We start from the raw sequence: 23322 nt of genomic DNA, 5'->3' as shown, positions 1-23322 counted from the left end.
AAACATAAATGGCCGCTTGATGAAATAATGCGGTAAAATGAAATCTGTTCAAACAAACCTTCATGCCAGGACGGAAATGGTACGAGAACAGCATCACGGGTGGCCGCGGATCAGACCAGCACTCATGTAGTACGGCCGGCAGAAGACTATCGTCTTTCGACGACATTTGCAGCGAAGCACGCAGATACGCGGCAAATTTTTTTTTTATTCCGGAAGTTCACACACATATATAGGAACCGAAGTCCCAAAATCCCAGACATGCGCAGGACGCATGGTACGCTTCGGTGGTTTAGTTATCAGGACTGATGTAAACGGCGAAATTCTTTCTTGTGAAGAACGCCCGATGCTTCACTTATACATGTGCCCCCTCTAATCTTTATGTTGTATGCTTCTGCTATTTATCTTGCCATCGGGCTCACGGATTTGAAGACAACAGAAATTTCAACACATCCAGATGACTTGCAATGTAAAGGAAGATGCAGTGGCGCAGGCCTTCCTATAGATAACTCATGCTCTCTAAGACAAGCATTAACGCAGCGCTTCATTTGGACAACATATTTATTACCACACGACACAGGAATTACACTCACAAGTCCTTTTGCACATGCGATGCATTTAATGACATGGTTTACTCCACATCTCCCCATTGTCTGCTTATCTGTTAGAATTTTGTCTGCACTAGAGCAGATGTCTTACTTTATTTCTTGTGGAAAATAATACATCAGCGCCGTGTGGTATTTTGTGTATGTGCGGAATTACCGCAGGTAATTTTTTTTTACTTCGCTTAGCGATCACATTGAAGTTTCTTATGTGCCCGCTTAATGCTGGAAACCATACCTTCACAAAAAGAGGTAAGTGCTCGGAAATCCAGCGTCAACTAAACGCTTAATCTGTGCAATAATGTTTATGGCTGGCTTCGACATATGTAAACATGGATTTCTTTAGTGCTGCATTCCGTAGTGTAATTGCTACTGCCCTCATTATAGTCTTAAAGTGGCCCAAATAAGGGCTGAGGATTGGTTTCACAAATCTAGGTTCATACTACCAGCAAGGATAGCGTTCACCAAATGGTAAACGAATGTCAAGGTACTGAAGTTGCTTATTGGAACCTCGAACATGAAGGCCAGGCCCGTACCGTATTCTTTAAAAACATTCATCAGACTGTCTACAACCGCGGCATTAACATCACTATCGCGAAAAGCCAAAAAGTAATTAACGTAATGTAAAACACCGAAAGAATGCTCCCCGAAAATCCCGCTCTAGTCTTTCAGTAAATCCCAGAGCAATGCCACTGATAATAGGTCCGACATACGAACCTATGAAAACGCCATATTGTTGTACAAAGACATCACTCCGCCTTGAAACAAACGTAGAATCCAATAAAAAGACAACTCGAGAAAGGCTTCTATCGAAATACCGCACCCATCTATGAAGTCTTGTTCATCATTGTCGCAAATTATGCACACTTTAATGCACTTGAGAACCTGAGCATGCGGTAGAGAAGTAGTACAGGTCTTCTAAGTCTACACTGAAGGTACTTTAAATGTTGGTCACTTTACTTTCCAAGTGCTTGCAAAGTGAATCATAATTTGCAACTCCGAATCGGTCAACAACCTTGAGGCGCACAAGCTTTTTTCTGCAGGTACCTCGACACATTGAACGGACAGCTTCCCTTTTCAGGCACCATGGCTGGGAACGGCATTGCGACGTTGTGCGATTCTACTGAAAAGAGAAATTGCAATTTCTGTTCTTTAGCGTTATTTACACCAGCAGCTAAACGCTTCAAATTCAGCTTCTGTGACAGAGAATGGGCTTGTTTTTTTTTTTTCTTTTAAGTTCCCACTTCTTACCTGAACTGCTCTATAATTCATGTTAAGTGCTGCCTCTGCTGTTTCGCAGAACATTTCGGAGTCCATAATCACGAAAAACCCTTCTTGGTCGGCTACTAAAACACGTAACTTATTTTCACAGAGAAAAGTAGCAAGTGGCTTCGTCAGGTGTTTGCACCGCTTCACCATGTATGGGTTTTTTGGACTTCGGTTCCTATAATGTGTGTGAACTTGCTGAATAAAATATCAGTTGTGAGTAAGCACGGTGTTGTGTTTTTCTTCCTTTTTGTGCGTTTTGATTTTGCACTGTTACCAAAAGTACAACGGACACAATCTATTTAGGGTACCATGCTGGATGTTTGCCCCCCCCCCCCCTCCCCCTTCGCACGCAAGCACAAAGTCGCAAATACCATGTCACCACTTTGGCAACCAGTCCCAGGCCCGTCTCCTGAGTCGCTGTTACGTGGGAAGGGGGCATACGTCAAACATTTTTAGGGTGACCCTTGCCGTCTGCTGTCTGCCTATTCCACTGTTCGTCAGTGTTCGCGAACACAAGGTAATCTACTTATACAGCGCTGATAACAACGTTCAAGCTCGGTCGTTCAGCCAATGTGAGAACGTGACTTCCCTATTCCCCTCTTGAAGAGTTAGAAACATTTTGACTAAAACGGCAGAAACGCCTAGATGTGACCAAAAACGCTGCGTGCCTCTTTTCTAGGGTTTATGAAAAACACCAGCTCACTCACGCAGTTTATCATATTGAGGAAATGAGGGGACTGCTAGGGGCCATATGCACGGAGCTTTTGAAAAAATGGCAAATTGATAAACGCTCGCTTTGGCATGCGTTATACGAACAGCTTACAAAGGCTTCCCGATTCCCTGGGAGGACCAGAAACGGCAAACATTTCATATTGAGAGAAAATAGGGGCACTTTATGGATGCCGTGTACGGTAAGTTTAAGTTTTGTAAGTTAATTATGTGTTTTGAAAAGAATTACTAAATACTCGTCTTCGGGCAATCTTTATGTGTTACGGGAGGCGGGAGTTGCTTTTCCAAGTCTCCTCGTTTAACTATGCGAGGCATGTTGTTTATATAACTCGTTGAAGTAGGAATCATGTTGTTAGTGACGAAGAATAAACATTCTTTCTGTGTAGCTATCTACAGACTGTTAAACGTCACTTCGAGCGTTAGAGTGTCATATTATCGTGATCCGTGCACATTCCCAGAGTCCTAAAACAAATGCAATGATACCAGGTTTAAGTTCGGTGAAAATGGGGTGTTGTTAAGGACAATGTACGGCTGATGTTTCCAGTTCCTGGCTTATTTAGAAGAGTGGCGAATGACTACATAATTCGTCACAGAAGTGAATAATATGACACTGAGGTGTGTTCCTACCGTGCTTCCATGCTAATCGCATTAACGTCGACATTCACTGAGACACTGATTCTGCCACATTTATTTTTGCTTCCTCCATGTGGAAAATGATTGTAGGAGTTATTTGTGGATCCGCCTCGGGCGATTACATGGTTACCGCGAAGTCTGCAGGGGACCTCGAGAAAACCCGATTAGGCAGTGAAGATGGGCACGAAAAAAGAAATCCAAACAGCTATCACTATGCGCACTTAGAATAACAATAATCTTTGTGCGACCGGCCCCCTAGCAGCCGCACAGTGTTGAGATTTGGGCTTGCTGATATGTCACCATTAAGGCTTTTTGGTGCGGCCCATCTGGTACATGCACGCAGGGGAAGAACAAACACACGCATAAAGCTCGGGCCTATACGATAGCCACACCCGTCTACATGATTCACACAATTCAGATGTCTGTACACGATTCATACAACCCGTACAGCCAGCCATCTTTGGGCCACAAAGCACACACAAAGTAAGTGTGATAGAGCAGAAGCAAATACTTCAAGGAAACAGATTGTTGGAATCGTCTTTGCTGTACGCATAGAGTAAAAACTCTACAGGCGCGTCCTACGCCGCTTCCACGGCCACTGACCCCTATGTCCGTGCTATCTGACGACGTTATCCGATCTCGCATGATAGCAAACGCGAGGACGCCATACTGACGCTCGCTGAAGCCTCAGCAGTACGCCTCTCAGTCGCTACCACTGATGGCTGCCACGCGCCATCTCGAACGCCGAGCGTTGCACCGAGTTACCGGCTCTGTCAGGGGTGTCAATTGGCGCCCGACACGATTCGCCGACGAGGTCACTTTGAATCGTTACGCCTGCAGTGTGTGCCACGTTCTTCCAAGCAAGACAGTCACGCTTCCCTGTTCGCACGGCTTGTGCGGGCGATGCCAAGCTGGCTGTGTCGTCCGGGGTGGAGGTGGCGTGTGTCCGCTGGACGGCGAGCCCTTTCGCAAGGATGAATGCCAGGAGGTGCAGTTTCCGGCCAGTAAGAAGCAGGACCTGAAGGTGAAAATCCTCCATCTGTCATCGCCTTACCAACGAGGTTATCAGGCTTGCGTTCTGGGTGTTTGTGTAGTCGCAATGTGCAAACTACGGGGGCGTTTTGTGACCAGAAATGTTGTTTATTATAATGCTATATTCAGTAAGGGGCGCATAATGAGTCCGATAGTTTCTTGCTTTTACTGCGAACGACGCTTCTGAGCTAAGGAATGGGCTGAGCGTGCCCGTTCCCGGGTGAGCAGATATTCCGGGCTGCGCCGAATGATGCGCAATAGGAAAGAAAAAGGCTTCAGCACAAAAGGTGCGAGGCCTGCATGGGATGAGTACCAAAACAACTGTTTCGCACCGGCTTTCACCAACAATGCAGTATACCACCACGAAACAAGATGCTCGCAGACAGACGAGAGGATGTAAGTAGTGGCCTTCGCGTTCATTTACCGAGGCTTAGAGAGAGAGAGAGAGAGAGAGAGAGAAGAAGAAGAAAGGGGATAGGCAGGGAGGTTAACCAGATGGGAAGATCCAGTTTGCTACCCTACGCTGGGGAGAGAGGGGAGAGGGAGGTAAAGTGACAGGAAAATAGAGATAGAGAAAGAAAAGAGCACAGATACACAATCGGTCACAGGTGGCACAGCAAAGAAGCACTCGGCAGCGAGTGTGCGTGCTTCGCTGTACAGGACACGAGAAGCGCGCATGGGCTCGGTTGTAATTTATGTATTTGAAATGACACATTATCGCACCAATTCCCTCGTCCGATTTCTGAGTTGGAGTGTGTAAATATCCGCGTACTTACTTTTATTCCCTCCTTTGCACCCGATTTGCCGCCTCTGCTAGTCTCACTTCTTTTTGATGACTCCTTGAGTGGCTTCAACAAATAAGGTATAATAACGAAAATAATCCCAATTTAATTGCCGCAATTATACATTAGAAGAACTTTCAGCTGGGCTAGTTGGTAGAGCTTCTTAGTAGCAGCTCCTCAGGGCAGGAAAACATGCCTCCATGAAAAAAAAAGAGGGACCTTTCTTGGGTGTTCGTTGTGTGCCAATGCGTGCGTTCATGCGAGAATGTTTCTTGCCCTCTGAAGCTGTTATAGAGATGTTATTAAAGGTTCCATAGCATGCCCTAATTGAGTACCTAGGCTATTAGGACCGGGAGCCCCCAACTTCACACAGCTGCCCCCAGCTAGGCGGCTACTTCGTAAAACAGGGATGTGGTGCAGCAGGCAAAGTACAAACTGTTGGTGAACACCAGGTGTACAGTCGGCGATCTTTTTGAGCGCGAACACATGGGGCGCGTGGCTTTCTGTACTACCAGCGCTGTTACGAGGCGCCTCACAATATCTGTGCATTTGCGCGGCGAGAGTACCTTCCCTTCGCGCGCTTCATGTCAGCGGAGCGCTCGCTTGTCGTCTGCTAGCTGTTTTTCTCTTCGTCTACGGTGACCGCATTATGACTGTAACCAAAAATCCGAGGGAACCTAAGCACGCCTTATAAGTTGTGAACGCGAAAGCATTAATGTCCAATTGAACGCAGCTGAGTGGCCCTTCGCGTTTTGCACGGCAAATACTGTTTTTGAGTTGGCGAGTAAATAGGTGCGGGCTTTCTTTTTTTGTACAGTTTCTACGTTTGCATTTTGGCTGTAGTCTGGCATGATTTGGACGATATTGCTGAGAAATCAAGGACGCCTCATGCCAGCGACGTTCTGCGCGACGAGAGACAGAGGAAGCAGCCGCAGGGGATTAGTTAGCAGGTAATTAGGTAAATACCTAAGGAATTTTTGTTTATTATTCGATTATGCATTTCAATTCTTTTTTTTTGCAAGTAATGTCCGCATCATCTAGACGACCACCTCATGGACTAGAATTGTGCTATCTGCCACAGGCAATTTTTTAAACTTTCTGAGAGCGTTCGCTGAAACACCCTGTATATAGCTTCCTCCAAGACAGGGGGTCACTATTACATTACGCCCACAAGTATAATACGCATGATTGGAAATAGCCTAGCTACAGACGAACAATGATCTTGGGAACGTCGCCAAAAGATAACATAGTTTCAAGTTTATTAATTCATCGTGTGGAAAACGTGATTGCAAGTTCAACATTGTTATTGTTCTCGAAGCCTACGGCTCCCTTATTGCGGTACGTGTGCAGCAGACGACATGCTCGTTATTGCGTGACGCAATGAGCGCGAAGGTAGAATACTCGCACGCCGGACGCACTGCGCATGCGCACTGCTTTTAGGTGTTCCTGCTAGACTGCGCTGGCAATACGGAAAGCCACGCGCTCCCGTGTTCACGCTCAAAAAGATCGCGACTGTCGAGAGCAAAAGTCTGGTGACCAGAGGTGCAGCTAAAATATTTCTTCTTCTTATCCTAGTATAAAGGCTGAGTTCAAAAGGTGCTGTCTACGTGCGCCTGTTTGACCAGCGTCATGCATTAATGCAAGTTCACGATGCACGACTGTGCTACAAGAAACCTTTCTTTTTTTTTTGCTGATGCCGTGGTCTCTAGTCTTTTGTTCTTTGTTCTCGACTGTACATGACTCTTCCGGTTAAAACACTGGCCCATTCGAATTTAAGTGTGGCAGCGGATGTATTGTAAGAATTTGTCTGGGTGTATTGCTTGCTTGTACGCGTTGCTTACGGCGGTGCCTAGCAGGAAATAAAAAAAAAGAAATTTCTGCGACAGAACCATGGGGCCACCTGTCACTGGTAAGATGAAAGTATACGCTACGGGCGAAACACAACTCGCGCCTTGTTTGACCGTAGTAAATGTAGACGGCGCCATGCTTCCTTTCTGTGTAACCTATATATATATATATATATATACATATATGTATATACTTCCTAAGAGACGCCGCCATAAGCGACGCACATTGTCCTAATTTATTCTTCACGAAACATGCAAACAGTGCACCCAAATGTGACAATAGATTGTAGGCACCACGAAAGTGTTTTCCTGTGCGAACGTTTAGCGCGAACGACCCAGAGGTTTAGCCGAAAGAGGGAAGTGTCCCCTTCGCTACGGCACCTTCATCGTCATCATCATCATCAGCCTATATTTCAGGTTCACTGCAGGACGAAGGCCTCTCCCTGCGATCTCTAATTACCCCTGTCTTGCGCTAACGTATTGCAACTTGCGCCTGCAAATTTCCTAACTTCATCATCCCATCTGGTTTTCTGCTGACCTCGACTGCGCTTACCTTCTCTTGGTATCCATTCTGTAACCCTAATGGTCCATCGGTTATCCATCTTACGCATTACATGTCCTGCCCAGCTCCATTTCTTCCGCTTAATGTGAACTAGAATATCGGCTATCCCCGTTTGTTCGCTGATCCACACCGCTCTCTTCCTGTCTCTTAACGTTAGTCCTTAGATTTTTCACGATGTTCACCTTAGAGTTCACGATGCACGGCTGTGCTACAAGAAACCTTTCTTTTTTTTTTTTTTGCTGATGCCATGGTGTCTAGTCTTGTTCTCGACTGTACATGACTCTTCTTCCGGTTAAAACACTGGCTCATTCGAATTTAAGTGTGGCAGCGGATGCATTGTAAGAATTTGTCTGGGTGTATTGCTAGCTTGTACGCGTTGCTTACGGCAGTGTCGAGCAGAAAAAAAAAGAAATTCCTGCGACAGAACCGTGGGTCACCTGTAACTGTTAAGGTGAAAGTATACGCTACGGGCGAAACACAACTCGCGCCTTGTTTGACCGTAGTAAATGTAGATGGCGCCATGTTTCCTTTCTCTGTAATATATATATATATATATATATATATATATATATATAGTAGCTCTATTTTTAGCAATATGTTCACTTCCTGATAGACGCCGCCATAAGCGACGCGCCTCGTCGCAATTCATTCTTAACGAAACAAGCAAACAGTGCACCCAAATGTGACGATAAATTGTACGCACCACGAAAGTATTTTCCTGTGCGCACGTTTAGAGCAAACGAGAGAGAGGTCTAGCCGAAAGATTGAGGCGACCCCTTCGCAGCGGCAACTTCATTTCGATGCAAATGACACAGACGCCAGCCAGCGAAAAAGATGTTTATTTGTAGGAGTGTGTATGCTATAAAGCGCTTAGACGATTTTTCGTAGATATATAACGCAATGTCATAGCCTTAGAGAGGCTATGAGATTGCGCTGCTAAGCAGCGGGCCGCGGACCAAATCCCTACCGCTGCAGCCGCACTTCGATGGGGGCGAAATGCAAGGACGCCTGCCTTTAACCCTACTAGCACCAGTAGGTTCCGCTCCTCCATTTTGTTCCACACATGTACTATCGACCAAAACTGTGACAGAAAGCTGAATATCCCGCCAGCCTGAAAACACAGCCTGGTGTTCCCATTTCCAGCCTCTACTGGTATATGCGAACAACATTGTGTTGTACGGTTTTACTGGCTACTTTTAAATGCTGCTCGGATATTTAGAGTTTTCTGAGATCTCATGGTCCGTAAACTTTTTTAGTCGATAGTACCCTGGCTTTCACTGTCACAGTCCCCACCGCTTGTTTTCCCGGCAAGCACGCTAATCTGCATGGACTCGCTGATCCGCGCGTGCTCTCTCTCTCCTATCACTGGTTCAACTTTGCGCACAATCGATTCTCCATCGAAGACAACTAGACGCTATCTCACGTCGTCGCCTTTGAAAGCTGTTCCTCTCGCAGTGACATGACCTCCACCAGTGCCCCAAAATCACCATTTACTAGCTGTTTATCGGCTTTCCCGCCGCCGCATCAGTGTGTGGTGTGGCGGCCCCTTCTTGGTGATAATCACTGACGCGCCTGTCACTGCGCTTCGGCGGGGCGGGCTCGGCTTCCTGCTTTTTTAATACGTTTAGCATTTTTTCTGAACTAACCACAATTTCTTGTGCCTTTCTAACCGTATCCGTGGGCCCGATAAGAGAGTGCGATCTAACAAAGCGATAAGAACCACATGATGGTATCCTACCACACGGTGGTATCAGGAATAAGAAGAGCGTTCTTGCATTCTTCTCTCGCGTCTGCTAGTAGTTTTAGGCGCTGTCATTTGAGACGCTGCATGTAGTTGCGGAATGGTCCTTAGGAAGTAGCGCTCGAAGTACCGACTCGCTCTCACGTACGGAGAAGGCACGCTGGTAAGGAGAGTGCCAGCCATAACACATAGTGCAAAATAGTGACACAAATAACAACCTCCCAAAGCATGCTAAATGCATTCTTGGATAGCAACCGGGCTTGATTCGTCATATTTTAACAGCGGAGCTGTTTAAGGTCGTGGTCGATCCCTACGGAGCGATGGTGTTCGCAGTTGTGATCAAAGTGGAGAGAGGAAATAAAGAAATAAATAAAACAAAATAAACTTTCCTGGAAAGGCGTGTGTCATAACCGGGTAGTCACGATCTGAAGGCGAGCGTCATACACACTGCGCTATACTCCCACGCTTGCAGAACATGCATTTATGGGAACCATTTGGTTGCATTGTACCGACGATTGTAAGACAACTTGCTATGGGCGAGAGAAAAAGAAAATGATACCTACAGAGAGACGCACATGGAAGAGAGAGAGAAAAAGAAATGAGTGAGAGGCGGGATTTGAACCCGGCTACTCATGGTCCGAAGGCGAGCGTCATAACCACTGCGCTATACACCCACGCTTTTTTTTTCTTTCATGGTATTTAATACATTAACATGTCATCCAATAAAACATTCACTAATTGTGCATAGTCATAGAAAGGTGGGTACAATGAGTCACACACAGAAAAACAGAAGAAGCACTGTTCCGCTTTAAAAGGGTGGTAAGGCTAAGCACCTCACCAAAATGGGGTACCAGTCCGGTTGAACATCAAGTCCACCATAAACATTCTTTAGGTGCACAGTCATCTGGATGAAATTTACTCTTGTGGGTACAACCGGTTCGGCGTTGCGGTCCATCATTCGCGTCTTCCACAGACTGTGCATTCCCATGAGAAAGAACACGTCGAAAGGTACACTGTCATCATGGGTCGGCAGCAGATATCGCACTGTATGGGGGTTGATTTCAAGGTCTTTCTTTAGAGTCCGTTGGAGGATGTCCCAAAATAGAATGGCATCTTTGCAATCAATAAAACAGTGTTCAATTGTCTCTGGCACATCACAAAGACGAAAATTAACAGAAGTCACAAATATACCCTTTTTCTGTAGCCATGTTTTTACCGGTAAAGTTTCACTATGAAGTTTGTAAAAGAATGTTTTGCAGCATGGGGATATATGCATTTTACGAACTCGTTTTAGTACATCGTGGCCTGGCCATTCAATGTATAGTGATCGGTAAAATGGAGGTGGAAAAAGCATGGACAGTAAATCTTTGTATAACTTTTTACGCGACACGGAGTACAAGTATTCAGTAGAAAACCGAACTGTCAGGAAACGAACCACCAAATAAACCTCCTGAATGAACCCCAACAAGCATAAAGGCGAAGAAAAATTTGATGAAACAACTAAATCAGGTAAGGCATCAACAAGTGTGACTTGCATGAATGACCGAATTATAGGATGTGAAGGATCGCGAAAAAAGAAGAAACGGGACACTATTTGCCGCACGTAAAGATGCACTAAGCCGAGCCCACCCTCACTAACTGGTCTAAAAACATTGTCTCTCCTCATGGGCTCGAAAGTGGAAGACCATATGAAAGTTGCAAAAATTCGGTGAAAGCGTTGGATGTAAAGCCTGGCACAGTGAATAACTTGCAATACGTAGTAAATTTTAGTTGCTAAAAACTTATTGCAGGCTTTAGCCCTTCCGAAAATAGAAAGTCGGTATGGAACGAATGTCTGAGCGTAACTTTGCAAAGCTGAAACCCGTTCTTTGCAATAGTGCGCGCTTAATTTATATGCGTCTAGCGGCACGCCAAGATACGTTGGCGGAACATGAGTCCACTTAATGCCTGCAAACTGTTCTGGCTTATAACACCAGGAGCCGAACCATAAGCCTAAGCTTTTCGAGGAGTTTATTTGTGCTTCTGATACGCTGCCAAATTTCGCTATTGTAGCTACAACCTTTTCAACACTGGGCTTATCTGTGCAGAAAAACGCTAGATCATCTGCGTAAGCTAACACTTTAACCTCATTACCCAGTATGTTGAAGCCATGGATGGAACTTGACTGAATTACGCTTAAGCATAGTGGTTCCAGGTAAAGGGCGAAGAGTAGTGGGGACATCGGGCATCCTTGTTTTACCGAAGAGGAGATAGCAAGGGGTTTGGACAGATGGCCATTAATAATTAAACGAGTAGAACAATGGGTGTAGCAAAGCCTAACTCCTTTAAGCACAATGGAGCCAACATTGGCGTGTTCCAGAAGAGAAAATAAATAGGAATGACTGACTCGATCGAAAGCTTTAGCAAGGTCTACTTGGAGCATTGCAAGCTGCTCAGTGGAACCGTAACAGTACTCAAGAAGTGTACGGGCGATATGTATGTTGGTCTGAATTGATCGGCCTCTAATTCCGCACGTCTGATGGGAACCAATGAGAATCGACATCGCAAATTGTAATCTATTAGATAAAACTTTTGCAAAGATTTTATAATCAACGTTTGACAGCGTGATTGGTCTGTAGCTTTCAACAGAACGCAGTTTTTCCTTATCTGAGCTTTTTGGGATTAAAACTGTGTGGTTTTTGCAAAAAGATTGTGGAAGGGCGTCCACCTCTAAACTTGTAATAAATATATCCAATAATATGGAACTGATAATCCCTTTGAACGCTTTGTAAAATTCGCTTGAAAGTCCATCAGGGCCGGGAGTTTTCGATAAAGGCAGCTGATCAATAGCTTGCTCAATTTCTTGAATGGTAACAGTACCACTGATGAATGCACACTCCTCATTCTGTAAAGGTTTTACTAGAGACACAAAACTCTCTAAGACTTTTGCATCATGATCTTCGGGAGGTGCACTGAACAAAGCATTGTAGTAACTTTCAAATTGTGAAATTATGTCATTCGTATTTGTTACAAGACTACCTTTGGAGTAGATTTCCGAAATTACTTTTGAAGTACCGTGACGTCGCTCATCAAGTAAAGCTTGACGTGTTGGCTGTTCAGAGTGCAAAGCACGGCTGTTTCGAGATCGAACTCGCGCACCTCGGTAACGTAGTGCGTCATACTTTTGTAACTCACATTTAATATTTTCCATATCTTCTATGTAAGTGCCTGGCATTTCGCATTCCATCTCGTAAATGCTACTTAGGCTCTTGAGGAGCATTTTTTCTTCATTTTTTCTATAAAATGATTTCACCGACCCAATTTCTATAGCCACTGTGCGAACCTCTTGCTTAAAGAGTTCCCAAGCAGCAAATAATGGCAAGTCTGTAGAAAAACAAGTTGTTAGGGCCATACGCACACGATTGAGAAATTCCTGATCATTTAGGAGCTCAGAGTTAAGTTTCCAGAGTGCCCACTGTGGTCGGAAATTGGTTACAGATTTCTCACCAATTTTTGCGATAACCATACAATGATCAGAGAACGAAACTGGGATAGTACTACAAGACAGTCCTCGGGAGAGGAGTGATGAAGAGACATAAATTCGATCAAGGCGGGCGTAAGAGTGACCTTGAATTCGTGTATAAGAGCAAGAACCCTGTCCCGACGCTCCTATATCTATGAGCCCTGCATTCTCTATCACGTTAGACAAAACTTCACGACTCCTGTCTCGCTGAATGTTAATCCCACTTCGATCACTCGGATCACATACACAATTGAAATCTCCCATTAACACAATGCAGCGTTCACAGTCCAGTAGATTAGACACAGTATCAAATAAAAGAATTCGTTTGACAGCGTCATTAAATGCGTAGAGGTTAACTATTCGCCATGGCACACCCTGCAACACAAAATCGCAGTATATGTATCGGCCTTCAGCGTCCACATGGTAACTAAATGCTGAACAAAGTAGGCTCTTTTTCAGAAACAGGAAGCAGCCTGCGGATAAACCAAGGGCGTGTGAAACGCAGACATTATATTAACACAGAAAAGGTCGCAAGGCCCTTTCTGTTTCGTCATCACTCTCAATCTTCGTCTCCTGCACGGCGACGAAGTCGAGGCGATGCCTAGATAAAAGCCGGCGAAGCTGTGCCTGTTTCTGCAAAGACCTAAGGCCCCGTACATTCAAAGTTGCGAAGAGAAGTTGCTGTGTCAGCGCCATGGTGACTAACCACTATACGGACCTAATTATCTATGTGGTCGGTCCTTGAAGGCAACGGTGAGGCTCCCTCCGAACCCCCACCAGGCCTCCTGGACCGTGATCGTCGGCACTTTCCTGAGTGTTTCGATGTCTTGCGGCGACGTGCTTTTCTTGTGGTACTGGTCGTGTCGCTGTCCGTGCTTGTTTCCGATGTGTTTGTCGCACGGCGCTTCGGAATTGATGTATCCGCGTTACTTCGCCTGTCCTCTACTAGCACAGGGCACGTGTCGAGAAGCTTGGGTGAAGCAGATGATTCATTTTCGGCTGCCTCTTTAGCTTGCTGGGCAGGAACTGGCTGTGTGATTACGGGCGCCTCATTGCACTGTTGCTTGGACTGATCATCTGTCGCTTTGCTACCTTCCTTGTCCTTGGGCGGTTGTGCGATGACATTGTCTTTTACATCTAGACGAGACTTGCCAGCACAACTGGTCTCCGCGGCAGAAGGAACATCTCCGGTCGCGTCGAGAACCTCTGTGGCGTCCATTATGTGTTCTTGCACGCATTCGTCAGGAAGTCATGTCCTATGTCGTAACTTGTCGGCGTATGTTACCACACATTCTTCAGCTGTGTGGCCAAAGCGCCGGCAGTCTTCACAACGTGGAGTTCTGCAGTTGCGACGAATGTGGCCAACCTTGTTACAGCGGAGACAAAGCGGGGGTCTGCCGGGAATCAGTACAAGGCTCTGCACTCCACAGACAGGTAGTAGATGTGGAACGTCACCCACACCTACTCCGTCAGCAAGAGACAACACCACATCACGATTTAGAGTACGCATTTCTTCCATCTCCGATACTCTCCAGCTTTCTGCTGATATATATTTCACTTTCCTGTAAGCCTGGAGTGAATCTCGAATGTAGGCGTCTTCCAAACGCTCAGGTAGCCATAAAAGCTTCATTTTTACTTCCGTGGGCTCAGGGTCCATGACGATGCAGCGTCTTCCTTTCACTGATAAATCCCCGCACGTGACTAGATTTGATTTTGCCATTGGTGACTTGCACGTCACCATCCACACGTGCGACATCTGAAATTGGCCAATGGAACTTATTTCCTTTAGGTCAATAACATTCCGAAGGGCGTCTCTGAAGTCTTGGGCTCTGTACGGTCGACCAGCTAAGTCAGCATGCAGGAAAACGGAGTACACAACCAGCTTACCGGTAGGAAGACGAGGTAGCACAATACGGTAGTCATTGCTGCTGGCTGACGCCTGAGCAGCACCTCGGCCAGGGGCCGATAAATCCTTTGGAGCGGAGAACATGAAAAAACGCGACCGTTCGGAACGCCGTCTTCTTCTTTCTCCCCTCTTGTGACCCACCCACGCTATACACCCACGCTTGCAAAGCTCCGCTGTTTCATAAGATTTCAAAAGCGTGGAACTGGCTTAAATTTTTCTCCACTTCACTGTCAGCCTTGTTCGCGGTTCTGGCTTCTAAGTATAGCGAACTTGAAGTCCTATAGCGAGTCTCAACGCCTGTATCGCGAGGTTGGTCACAAGTTCGACATCGACAGTTAAGGGCCGTGTGTTGATGTAAGGCCGCGGAATCCTCCTTTAAGTTTGCAGCTGATAAAGTCAAGCACTCTTCAGAAAAAGCATGAACTGAATATTCCTGGCAGTCATTTGCTGCAAAATGTTTTGTAATATCGTTAGAGCTTGCTGCAAATTGCAGGAAGCACTAGTGAAGTGATATAATTAATATATTGAGAGTACTATCGATACTATCTGCAGGTTTAGAGAAAACTGTCGAGAGTACTGATCACTCAGTTTGCCGACTTTTAGGGGCACGTGAGCTTCGTTTGTTGTGACCCCTATTGAGAGAGCTGCAATTCAGGTGCTCAAGCACGCAGCGGCTTCTTTCTGGGCTTCTGGTTGACTAACTATAACATACCTAAACTATTTGATTTCGTAAACAAACCTATACATGGCCACAGAAGCTCGGTGCCACCGTTAAGTGGGTCCTGAAGCACCCCTCGGACTTTGTGAAATAACATAGTCCGCGGGTATCTTACGCTGCTGTGAACATCTGAGCCAAGTTTTGCTGTCGTGGGCGGTGCGTGGCGCTCGCAAGCGGACCACAAGTCACCTTTCTCTCAAACGCTCTCGTTTAAACAGGGGCCATGATCCTCGCTGTCTTCTGTGTGCTTTATTGCGCAATAAAGCACATTCCAATACGCGGCTGCTATTGGTCGCTGCGGTCGGCTACACTGCGGCCGCCGCGGGGTGACGCCACGAGTTCACTGGCTCCTCGCTGTGGACAACCGCGTTTGGCTTACATTTAGTGCGTCGTAGGCACCAAAGTCGGAAGTCGCGGCGTCTACGTTAACATAAAAACTGAAATTTGAACTGTGCGCCCCAGTGACATTTTGAAGGCGGAGCGTTGTGGCCCCACCCCCATTCTGCCGTAGCCTTCGCAGTGCAAGGCATTGAAGAAAGGGGAGTTCAGCGGAGGCCGTGTTTGATTGCCAATAACTCCGCTTATGGTGAACGCATTGAAGTACTTTTTGCGGCAAAGCATTTGTGAAGTAGCCTATTTTCACTTGAAATGTCTTTGTCCACTTCAATAAAAAGTGGTTCAGTTCCCCTTTAACAGCGCAAGTTGTTTCCCAGCGTAGCTTCGAGAGGCGAACAATGCTGTAGGTTTCTATATCTACACGAAATGGTAACGTAAAATGATACCAAAGATACTTTTACCCTTGGAAATTGTGGCTTCTAAAGTCAGCTGCAATCACATTTTTTTGTCCTCTATGGCAAAAACTCGAAGCAAGATTATTTTCTTAGATACTTCATATCTTCGGTGCAGCTGCCTTACTAGAGAACTCCACGTATATGAAGCGATACATTTTCCCCGGCAACGCATACGAAAGAATGTTTTTAAAATGTTTATGGACATCTAGCTACCAAAATCCATGACATAACATTGATTCCTACAGTGCTTCTGACCTACAACATATATTGTAAGGCGAAACGTTTTACGCCCCGTGAAACAAAAAAAGAAATTGGTCAGTTCCACGCTTGTGAAATCTGATGAAACAGCGTCGCTCTGCAAGCGCGGGTGTGTAGCGTAGTGGGAATGACGCTCGCCTTCGGACCGTGAGTACCCGGGTGCAAATCCAGCCTCGCCAAGGAAGTTGATATTTTTTCTTTCTCTTTCTGTCTCTCTCTGTGTCTCTTTTTCTGTTTATTTTTCTCTCTCGCACGCTCTCTCATTTTCTCCTACTCCCGCCCTTAGCAAGTTGTGTTACAACCGACGGTAAAATGCAAACATCCTCATCATCATCATTAGAGTATATTTATTTCCACTGAAGGACGAAGGCCTCTTCCTGCGATGTCCAATTACTTCTGCCTTGCGCTAGCTGATTCCAACTTGCGCCTGCAAATTTCCTAACTTCATCACCGCACCATATGTTTCCCATAAATGCATGTTCTGCAAGCGTGGGTTTACTGCGTTTATATAGCCTATGGAGATCTAGAAGATCTAGAATATGCGGTCGTCATGCCGAAAGCCCGCGATATACAAGATCATCCTTACGTGAAAGTGATGCTTATGTAAGAAGTGTGTACGCTACGCAGGAACCTCCGCCATACTGGGTACACTTCTTTAACAGACGTGTGTTTTCGCGAGCTTTAAGTCTGTAGGTATGTCCGGCGCTGTAATATATTTTCAGTTTTAACACGATAGCGTTTAGGGCCTCGCGTGTCAGAAAATCCGACGTCAGCGTCAACAATGCCGCCCACGGCCGAGAAGGTTATCCCCAACCACGCAGGCCCTCCCAAATATATTTTAACACTATAGTTGCTACCATTTTGTCTTGCATTCTTTACAAAGTTATTCTTCGGAATTTTGAGAGTGACAGCCCACAAACAATTGTCCTGAAACAAGACACCGACAGCGCATGCATTTTATGCTAAAACTTCTCAGGCTGAAATATCGAAGGTGCAAACAATAAAAGAAGGCCTGCCCACGAAAGAGGCCGCGTTTCTACCAGAAAGCGCGCCTTCGTGCTCAGCGTTCACTGCCAGCGTTTCCCGGTAAACATTACGGTTACATAAGCTGCAGTTGCCGGGAAGTGTGAGAAACAGTCAAGGATCTTTGAATGCTATCGCGTTCCACTCTTGAAGGCGAAGCTTAATCGTCCTCCAAATTTTTGTTTTCCATGTAATAAAGAAAAAAGAAGGCAGATACCACGCCCTGTGGGAATCGATGTTATGCGAAGCAGTGTGCGGGGAGCCTGCCAAATTAACCAAACGACCATAAAGGTACTAAGGCGAAGGCGCCTCTTTCATGACCTACATGACACGCATGTCATGACATTCATGTCATGAGTCCTCAGGAGTTCCTTTAGCTACACCTAAGAGACCTAATGTGAAAGTCTTAGTCATGCTCATGACTATGATTTCGTCCATCAATCTTTAGCTTTTTCCTTCACTTAGTACCACATCCGAACCCATTCCATTAGATTTTGATTGTTAATCTTTTTCGCTGAGTCATTGTCATTTTTGCTGAGCCATGCTCATGAATATGATTTTTACCATCAACATTTAGTGTTTTCTTCCCGTAGTGCCCACGTCAGAACCAATTTCAGTAGCTTTTGAGTGTTAATCTTTTTTCGCTGAGTCAGTCATTTTTCTCAGTCATGCTCATGACTATGAGTTCTACCATCATATCATACCATCATCGTCTTTCCTTCACTTAGTACCGGAGTCAGAACCCGTTTCAGTGGCTTTTGAGTGTTAATCTTTTTCGCTGAGTCATTGTCACTTTTGCTGAGTCATGCTCATGACTGACTTCTACCATCATCCTTTAGTGTTCCCTTCATTTATTACCCACATGCGAACCTATTTCAGTGGTTTTGGAGTGTTAATGCTTTTTCGCAGTCATTGTCATTTTTGCTGAGTCATGCTGATGACTATGACTTATACCAGCATTCTTTAGTGTTTCCTTCACTTAGTACCCACGTCCCAGCCCATATAAATGGTTTTTGAGTGTTAATCTTTTTCGTTGACTCATTGTCATGACCTACATGACACGCATGTCATGAGCTATCAATGATATTCTTCATACACTCCTATCATACTATGAAAATTTTGGTACCTACCAAGTTAACGAAACAACCATGATAGCACCAAGACGTAGACGGCTGTTTCATGACTTACATGAGACGCATGTCATGATATACATGCCATGACATATCATTTATGTATGTCATATACTCTTGTCATAGTATGCCAATTCTGATACATACCAATTTAACGAAACGACTATGAGAGCACAAAGACGTAGGTGGCTAGATAGATAGATACATAGATGGATAGATGAATAGATAGATAGATAGATAGATAGATACTGTCAAAGTAGCAAATTATCCCCAAGAAATGCTTCGCATTTTAAAACAAAGTAGTTGTATAGCGCAGTGGTTCTGACGCTCGCATTCGGACCGTGGGTACCCGGGCTCGAATCCTGCCTCACCAAGAAAGTATATTTCTTCATTTCTCTCGCTCTCTGTCTTTTTCTCTCTCTTTCTCTCTCAACATCTCCTCTCCTATGCGTCGATTTCACTCTCTCCCACCTCGGCGATGCTGCGCACGACGAGACCAACCGAGCGAGGTTTTAATCCGGCGTCCGACGTTAACACCGGATGACGAGATAACTCACTGGGCGAGGTGATGACGTCACGTTCCTTGCGCTAGAGCTGCTGCGGCTCTAATGCGGATCGCGCTGCGAAATCCCATGGTGAACAGCCATGGCGTCGGTGGGACGCCGTGGCCCAATCCCAAAATTAGATTAAGGTGGATTAAAGTGGATGAAGGTGGATTACAGTGAATTAACGTTGGTATAAATTAGAGCAAGGTAGATTAAGGTGGAGTTTTAATTTAAAGTGATAACTTAGACAAGTCATCATGTTTTCGCCTTCAAATCACGTAACGATACTTAAGTGACTATCAACTTTTTCTCTCTCCCTTTCTCTCTCTTTAAGGCTTACTGCTGGAATGAACCCCAGGGCTGCGATTTCATCGGCCCTCTGGCGGCGCTTCTGCAACACTACGAGGCGGAATGCGCTTTTCGCGCGTTGCCGTGTCAACAGTGCGGAGAGATTATTGTTGATGCTAAGCTGGCTGCCCACTACATTGGCGGTTGCAGCAAGAGGTCGTCGTCTGCGACACCCCAGAAGTTCTCAAGACCAGGTGGCGCTGCAATCGCTATTAATGACGTCACTAGGGTTCGGCGCGGAACCAGCGAGCCAGCGAGACGCCTTCGTGAGGCGGGTCGGATCTCGACGCTTCAGCTTCGGGTCAACGAAATCGTGGAGTTGGTCAGCAGCCTGAGCGCCCAGCTGGAAATTATGGAGGAGGACATGAGGAAGCTGGAAGGGGCCAAACAAGCGGCTAACCTTGAGAATGAGAACGGCAAGCGTGGCTAGACTGCAGGCCTCACATCAGCGCATGCTCATTTTGATACAGTGGAGAATGTTCCCGGTCACGAGTAGGTGAGCTGACAATCAGAGCATGTTCTCGCGTCCTACGTAAGCAGAGGACGAAGGTAACGACGAACATCTTCCGGAATTTCAAACACTGCGTTGGTGATTCGCTGTTGTGTCTTTGGAGCTGATATTCCCTAAAATTGACAAACTACAGGTCTCGCCAACTTAGTGGTTCCGGCTCCAACAAAAGATAAACAATGGGACTGTAAATACTGGTTGCTCTTGCCTGTTAAGCAGTGCGAAAGTGAATGAAATTATTTATGCAATTATATTAAAAGCTGACGAAATTGAGTTAAACAAATAATCTAATATGTCTAGGTTGCAGTAATGAGACGCCTGAGAGATACGCCGTCAACGTAGATATCCACACAGGTTCATAAGAAACTCTCGATCCCGTGATTGTCCGCAGCAATGGTTTCCCCAACGAGAGCCACCATCACTTTCAAGGCGTGCCACCTAGTGAGATCGGCGGCTGCGGAGCTAGCAGTTATTCGCGCTGCATTTCGTTTCGTTAGCTTAGAACAACCTCGAGCATGGTCAATATTCAGCGACTCGAAAGCAGCGCTGCGCTGTTTGCTACCAGCTGTGCGGCGCGGACCGCATGAACAACTGGTGATCGAGAATAAAGATCTAATGGATACCTTGGTGGAGAAAGTACACCACGTAACATTTAAGTGGCTTCCAAGTCACTGCGAGGCCGTAGGTAGCGAACAAGCTGACAACGCTGCTCGGTTGGCTCATCAAGGTAACAGAGGAGTCGATACAATTACAAAGGACAGATGCGCTAGAAAACTTCGAGTGATCACACGAGATATCACGTTCTGCATGTAGATGGAACATCCAAAGTTTTCAAGGCAACCAGCTCCTGGACTCTTCTGTCTACCTTCGCATCCCAGCTGGACACCGCCGAGGAGAGGCTACCCTGCTTTGTCAGCTATGGCTTGGAGTGGCCTTTACGAAGTATTGTGCTTTTCAAATCGATTGGGCCGACAACACCTCCTGTGATGACTGCGGTAGCGAGGAAACCCTTCAACATGTTCTTTGCGACTCTGATCGCTACAATATACAGAGGCGATCGATCGCAATCGCGATAACACGCTTTGATCAAAGGCCGTTATCAAAGGAAATCTTTTTAGAGTACCGACGTCACAAGCCATCGCGGCTGAGGGCGACAATGGCACTGTTGAAAATTTTCAGGTTAACAGACCTGCAAAAGGCGGCTGTATCCTGAATTGGTGTTCGTTGTGCTATAAGTGCTACTAAGGTGTGATAGTCTAGGGTGATAGTGACTGGCTGTGATTGTGTTTCTGTGATCCCTGTCTCGCTAGGCACTTCACCGAAAACCACTGGTGTTGCCTTTTAATATATGTATTTTTTATTTATTAAACGTATTTCTATCTCTCTCTGTCTCCTTCTCTCTCTAATTCCCGATCTCACTTTCTCCAGTGCATGGCAGCAAACCGGATTTCTCCTTCTGGTTTCTTTCCCTGCTTTTTAACTTTCTTCTCTCTCTTGGCTCAGAGTGTATTGGAGCTCAGAGTATAGTAAAGAAAAAGTGGACGTGGGGGAATCGGAAGCGCGAGCATACACACACTGGAGAGAGAGATAGAGAGAGAGAGACGAACTGTGTCTGGTGCCGTCCTTAAGACGTCTGTGTCCTTATGAAATGTTAGGTCTCCTAGAAGGTATTACTGGTATACTCCGTTCAGGTGATATGGTACCTGCCAGTGGTAATATTATCCCATGCTTTCCTCGTATCTCCAAAGTGCGTTCTCTGTGTACCAGTGTATAATAATGCTCTAACAACGTGCGGTATATACAGGGTGTTTCAGTGAACACTTTCCAAAATTCTTCAAGGTTGCCTGTGGCAGATAGCACAATTCTAGTTGATGAGCTGGTCTACTCGACGAGGCGGACATTACTTGCACAAGAAATTGAAATACATACTCGGATGATTAATAAAAACTTACTAATTAAGTTTTAACTAATTACCTGCGATGGCCCATATTGCAATTCACAAATTGTAGCCGTGGAGTTGGCAAGGCGGATCCACTTGGAACGAATTCTCGGGATGACAGCAGTTTCAAGATATTGTCACAGTGCGTAAGGTGGAAAGAAGAAGACATGGTTGGTGCCCTGGGAGACGACAAAGAAGATTCTGGGTTTTCGCTTCTCTGCGTAGCCATTAAAACCCGTCTGTAAAACCAGTACGTTTCTTCCTTCCCGTAACATTATTGGTGGACGTGCGGGGTACTCACTTGCGCAAGACGGAGCTCCGCAGCGGACGTAACCTGGCTGCCATGTCATCCGAAGGGGAGTCTTCAACCGCGGCCCCGTCGACGCCACCGACGGTCATCCTAACCCAGCCCCGCGACCCTGGCATGTTTTCTGGGATTGACAACGTTGACGTCGATGACTGGTTGGCAAATTACGAACGGGTCTGCGCCAGCAACAGGTGGGATAACACGCTTATGCTGGCCAACGTAATATACTACCTCAAAAAAACGGCACGAGTCTGGTTCGAGACACATGAAGAAGAGATTACCAGTTGGGAGCAATGCAAACAGAAGCTTCGTGATTTGTTCGGCAAGCCCATCGGCCGCCAACGTGCTGCTCAGAAGGACCTTGGGACCCGTGCACAGACGTCCACTGAATCTTACGTGGCGTACATCCAGGACGTTTTGGCTCTTTGCCGCAAGGTGGATAAGAACATGACAGAGGCAGACAAGGTCAGTCAAGTTTTAAAAGGCATAGCGCACGACGCGTTTAACCTTCTCGTGTATAAGAACATCAACACAGTCAATGAGATCATTAACGAATGTCGCCGCTTTGAAGAAGCGAAAAGTTGCCGCATAGTTCAGCAGTTCACGCGCCTACCCAACACCGCTGCTTCATCGACGTGTGAAGACCTTTGTCTTCCGCGTGAGCCCACTCCCTCCGAGAACGTCGTACGTATAGTCCGGCGAGAAATTGAAGCAGCGTCTCCTGCCACACAAGTGACGCAGTGCTTTGACGATTCCCGGCCGCTCGTGTCCCTCATACAATCGGTCGTTCGCCAAGAACTTTCCAATGTGGGTCTGCAATCCATCTGCTCCGCCAACCGTCCTGACTTCGCTTCGTCTGCGGCCTCTGCCCTGTTTACCGGAACCAGAGCGGTCCTTACCCGAGCTATCGCAACCCGGCCGAATGGCGCACACATGATGACCGACCCATCTGCTTCTATTGTGGACGTGTGGGCCACATCTCTCGCCATTGCCGAAGTTCCTGGCCGGCCCTCTCTCGACCAAGCTTTCCCGCCTACCGCCGCTCCCCACTGAATCCTCGCCCGCCTGCGCCCCCAACCGAGTTCGACGATGCACCTGACAACGCCCGAGTCACTGCGACTAACCGCTCATCGTCACCGCACAGTAGCCGCTC

General features: G+C 46.2%; 1 protein-coding gene across 1 annotated transcript in view; it reads left to right on the top strand.

The window, feature by feature from the left end:
• Positions 1-19845, top strand: part of LOC125945081 (TNF receptor-associated factor 3-like) — a 139265-nt gene extending 119420 nt beyond the window's left edge. Inside the window, exon 2 of the mRNA XM_049666649.1 lies at positions 19402-19845. Within this exon, the coding sequence (XP_049522606.1) occupies positions 19402-19845 (444 nt within the window). The remainder of the gene's footprint in view (positions 1-19401) is intronic.
• Positions 19846-23322: the final 3477 nt, after the last annotated feature.

Source organism: Dermacentor silvarum, chromosome 4, assembly GCF_013339745.2.
Source record: "Dermacentor silvarum isolate Dsil-2018 chromosome 4, BIME_Dsil_1.4, whole genome shotgun sequence".
Classification (NCBI taxonomy): Eukaryota; Metazoa; Arthropoda; class Arachnida; order Ixodida; family Ixodidae; genus Dermacentor; species Dermacentor silvarum.
This window is presented reverse-complemented; position numbering and strand designations above follow the sequence as displayed.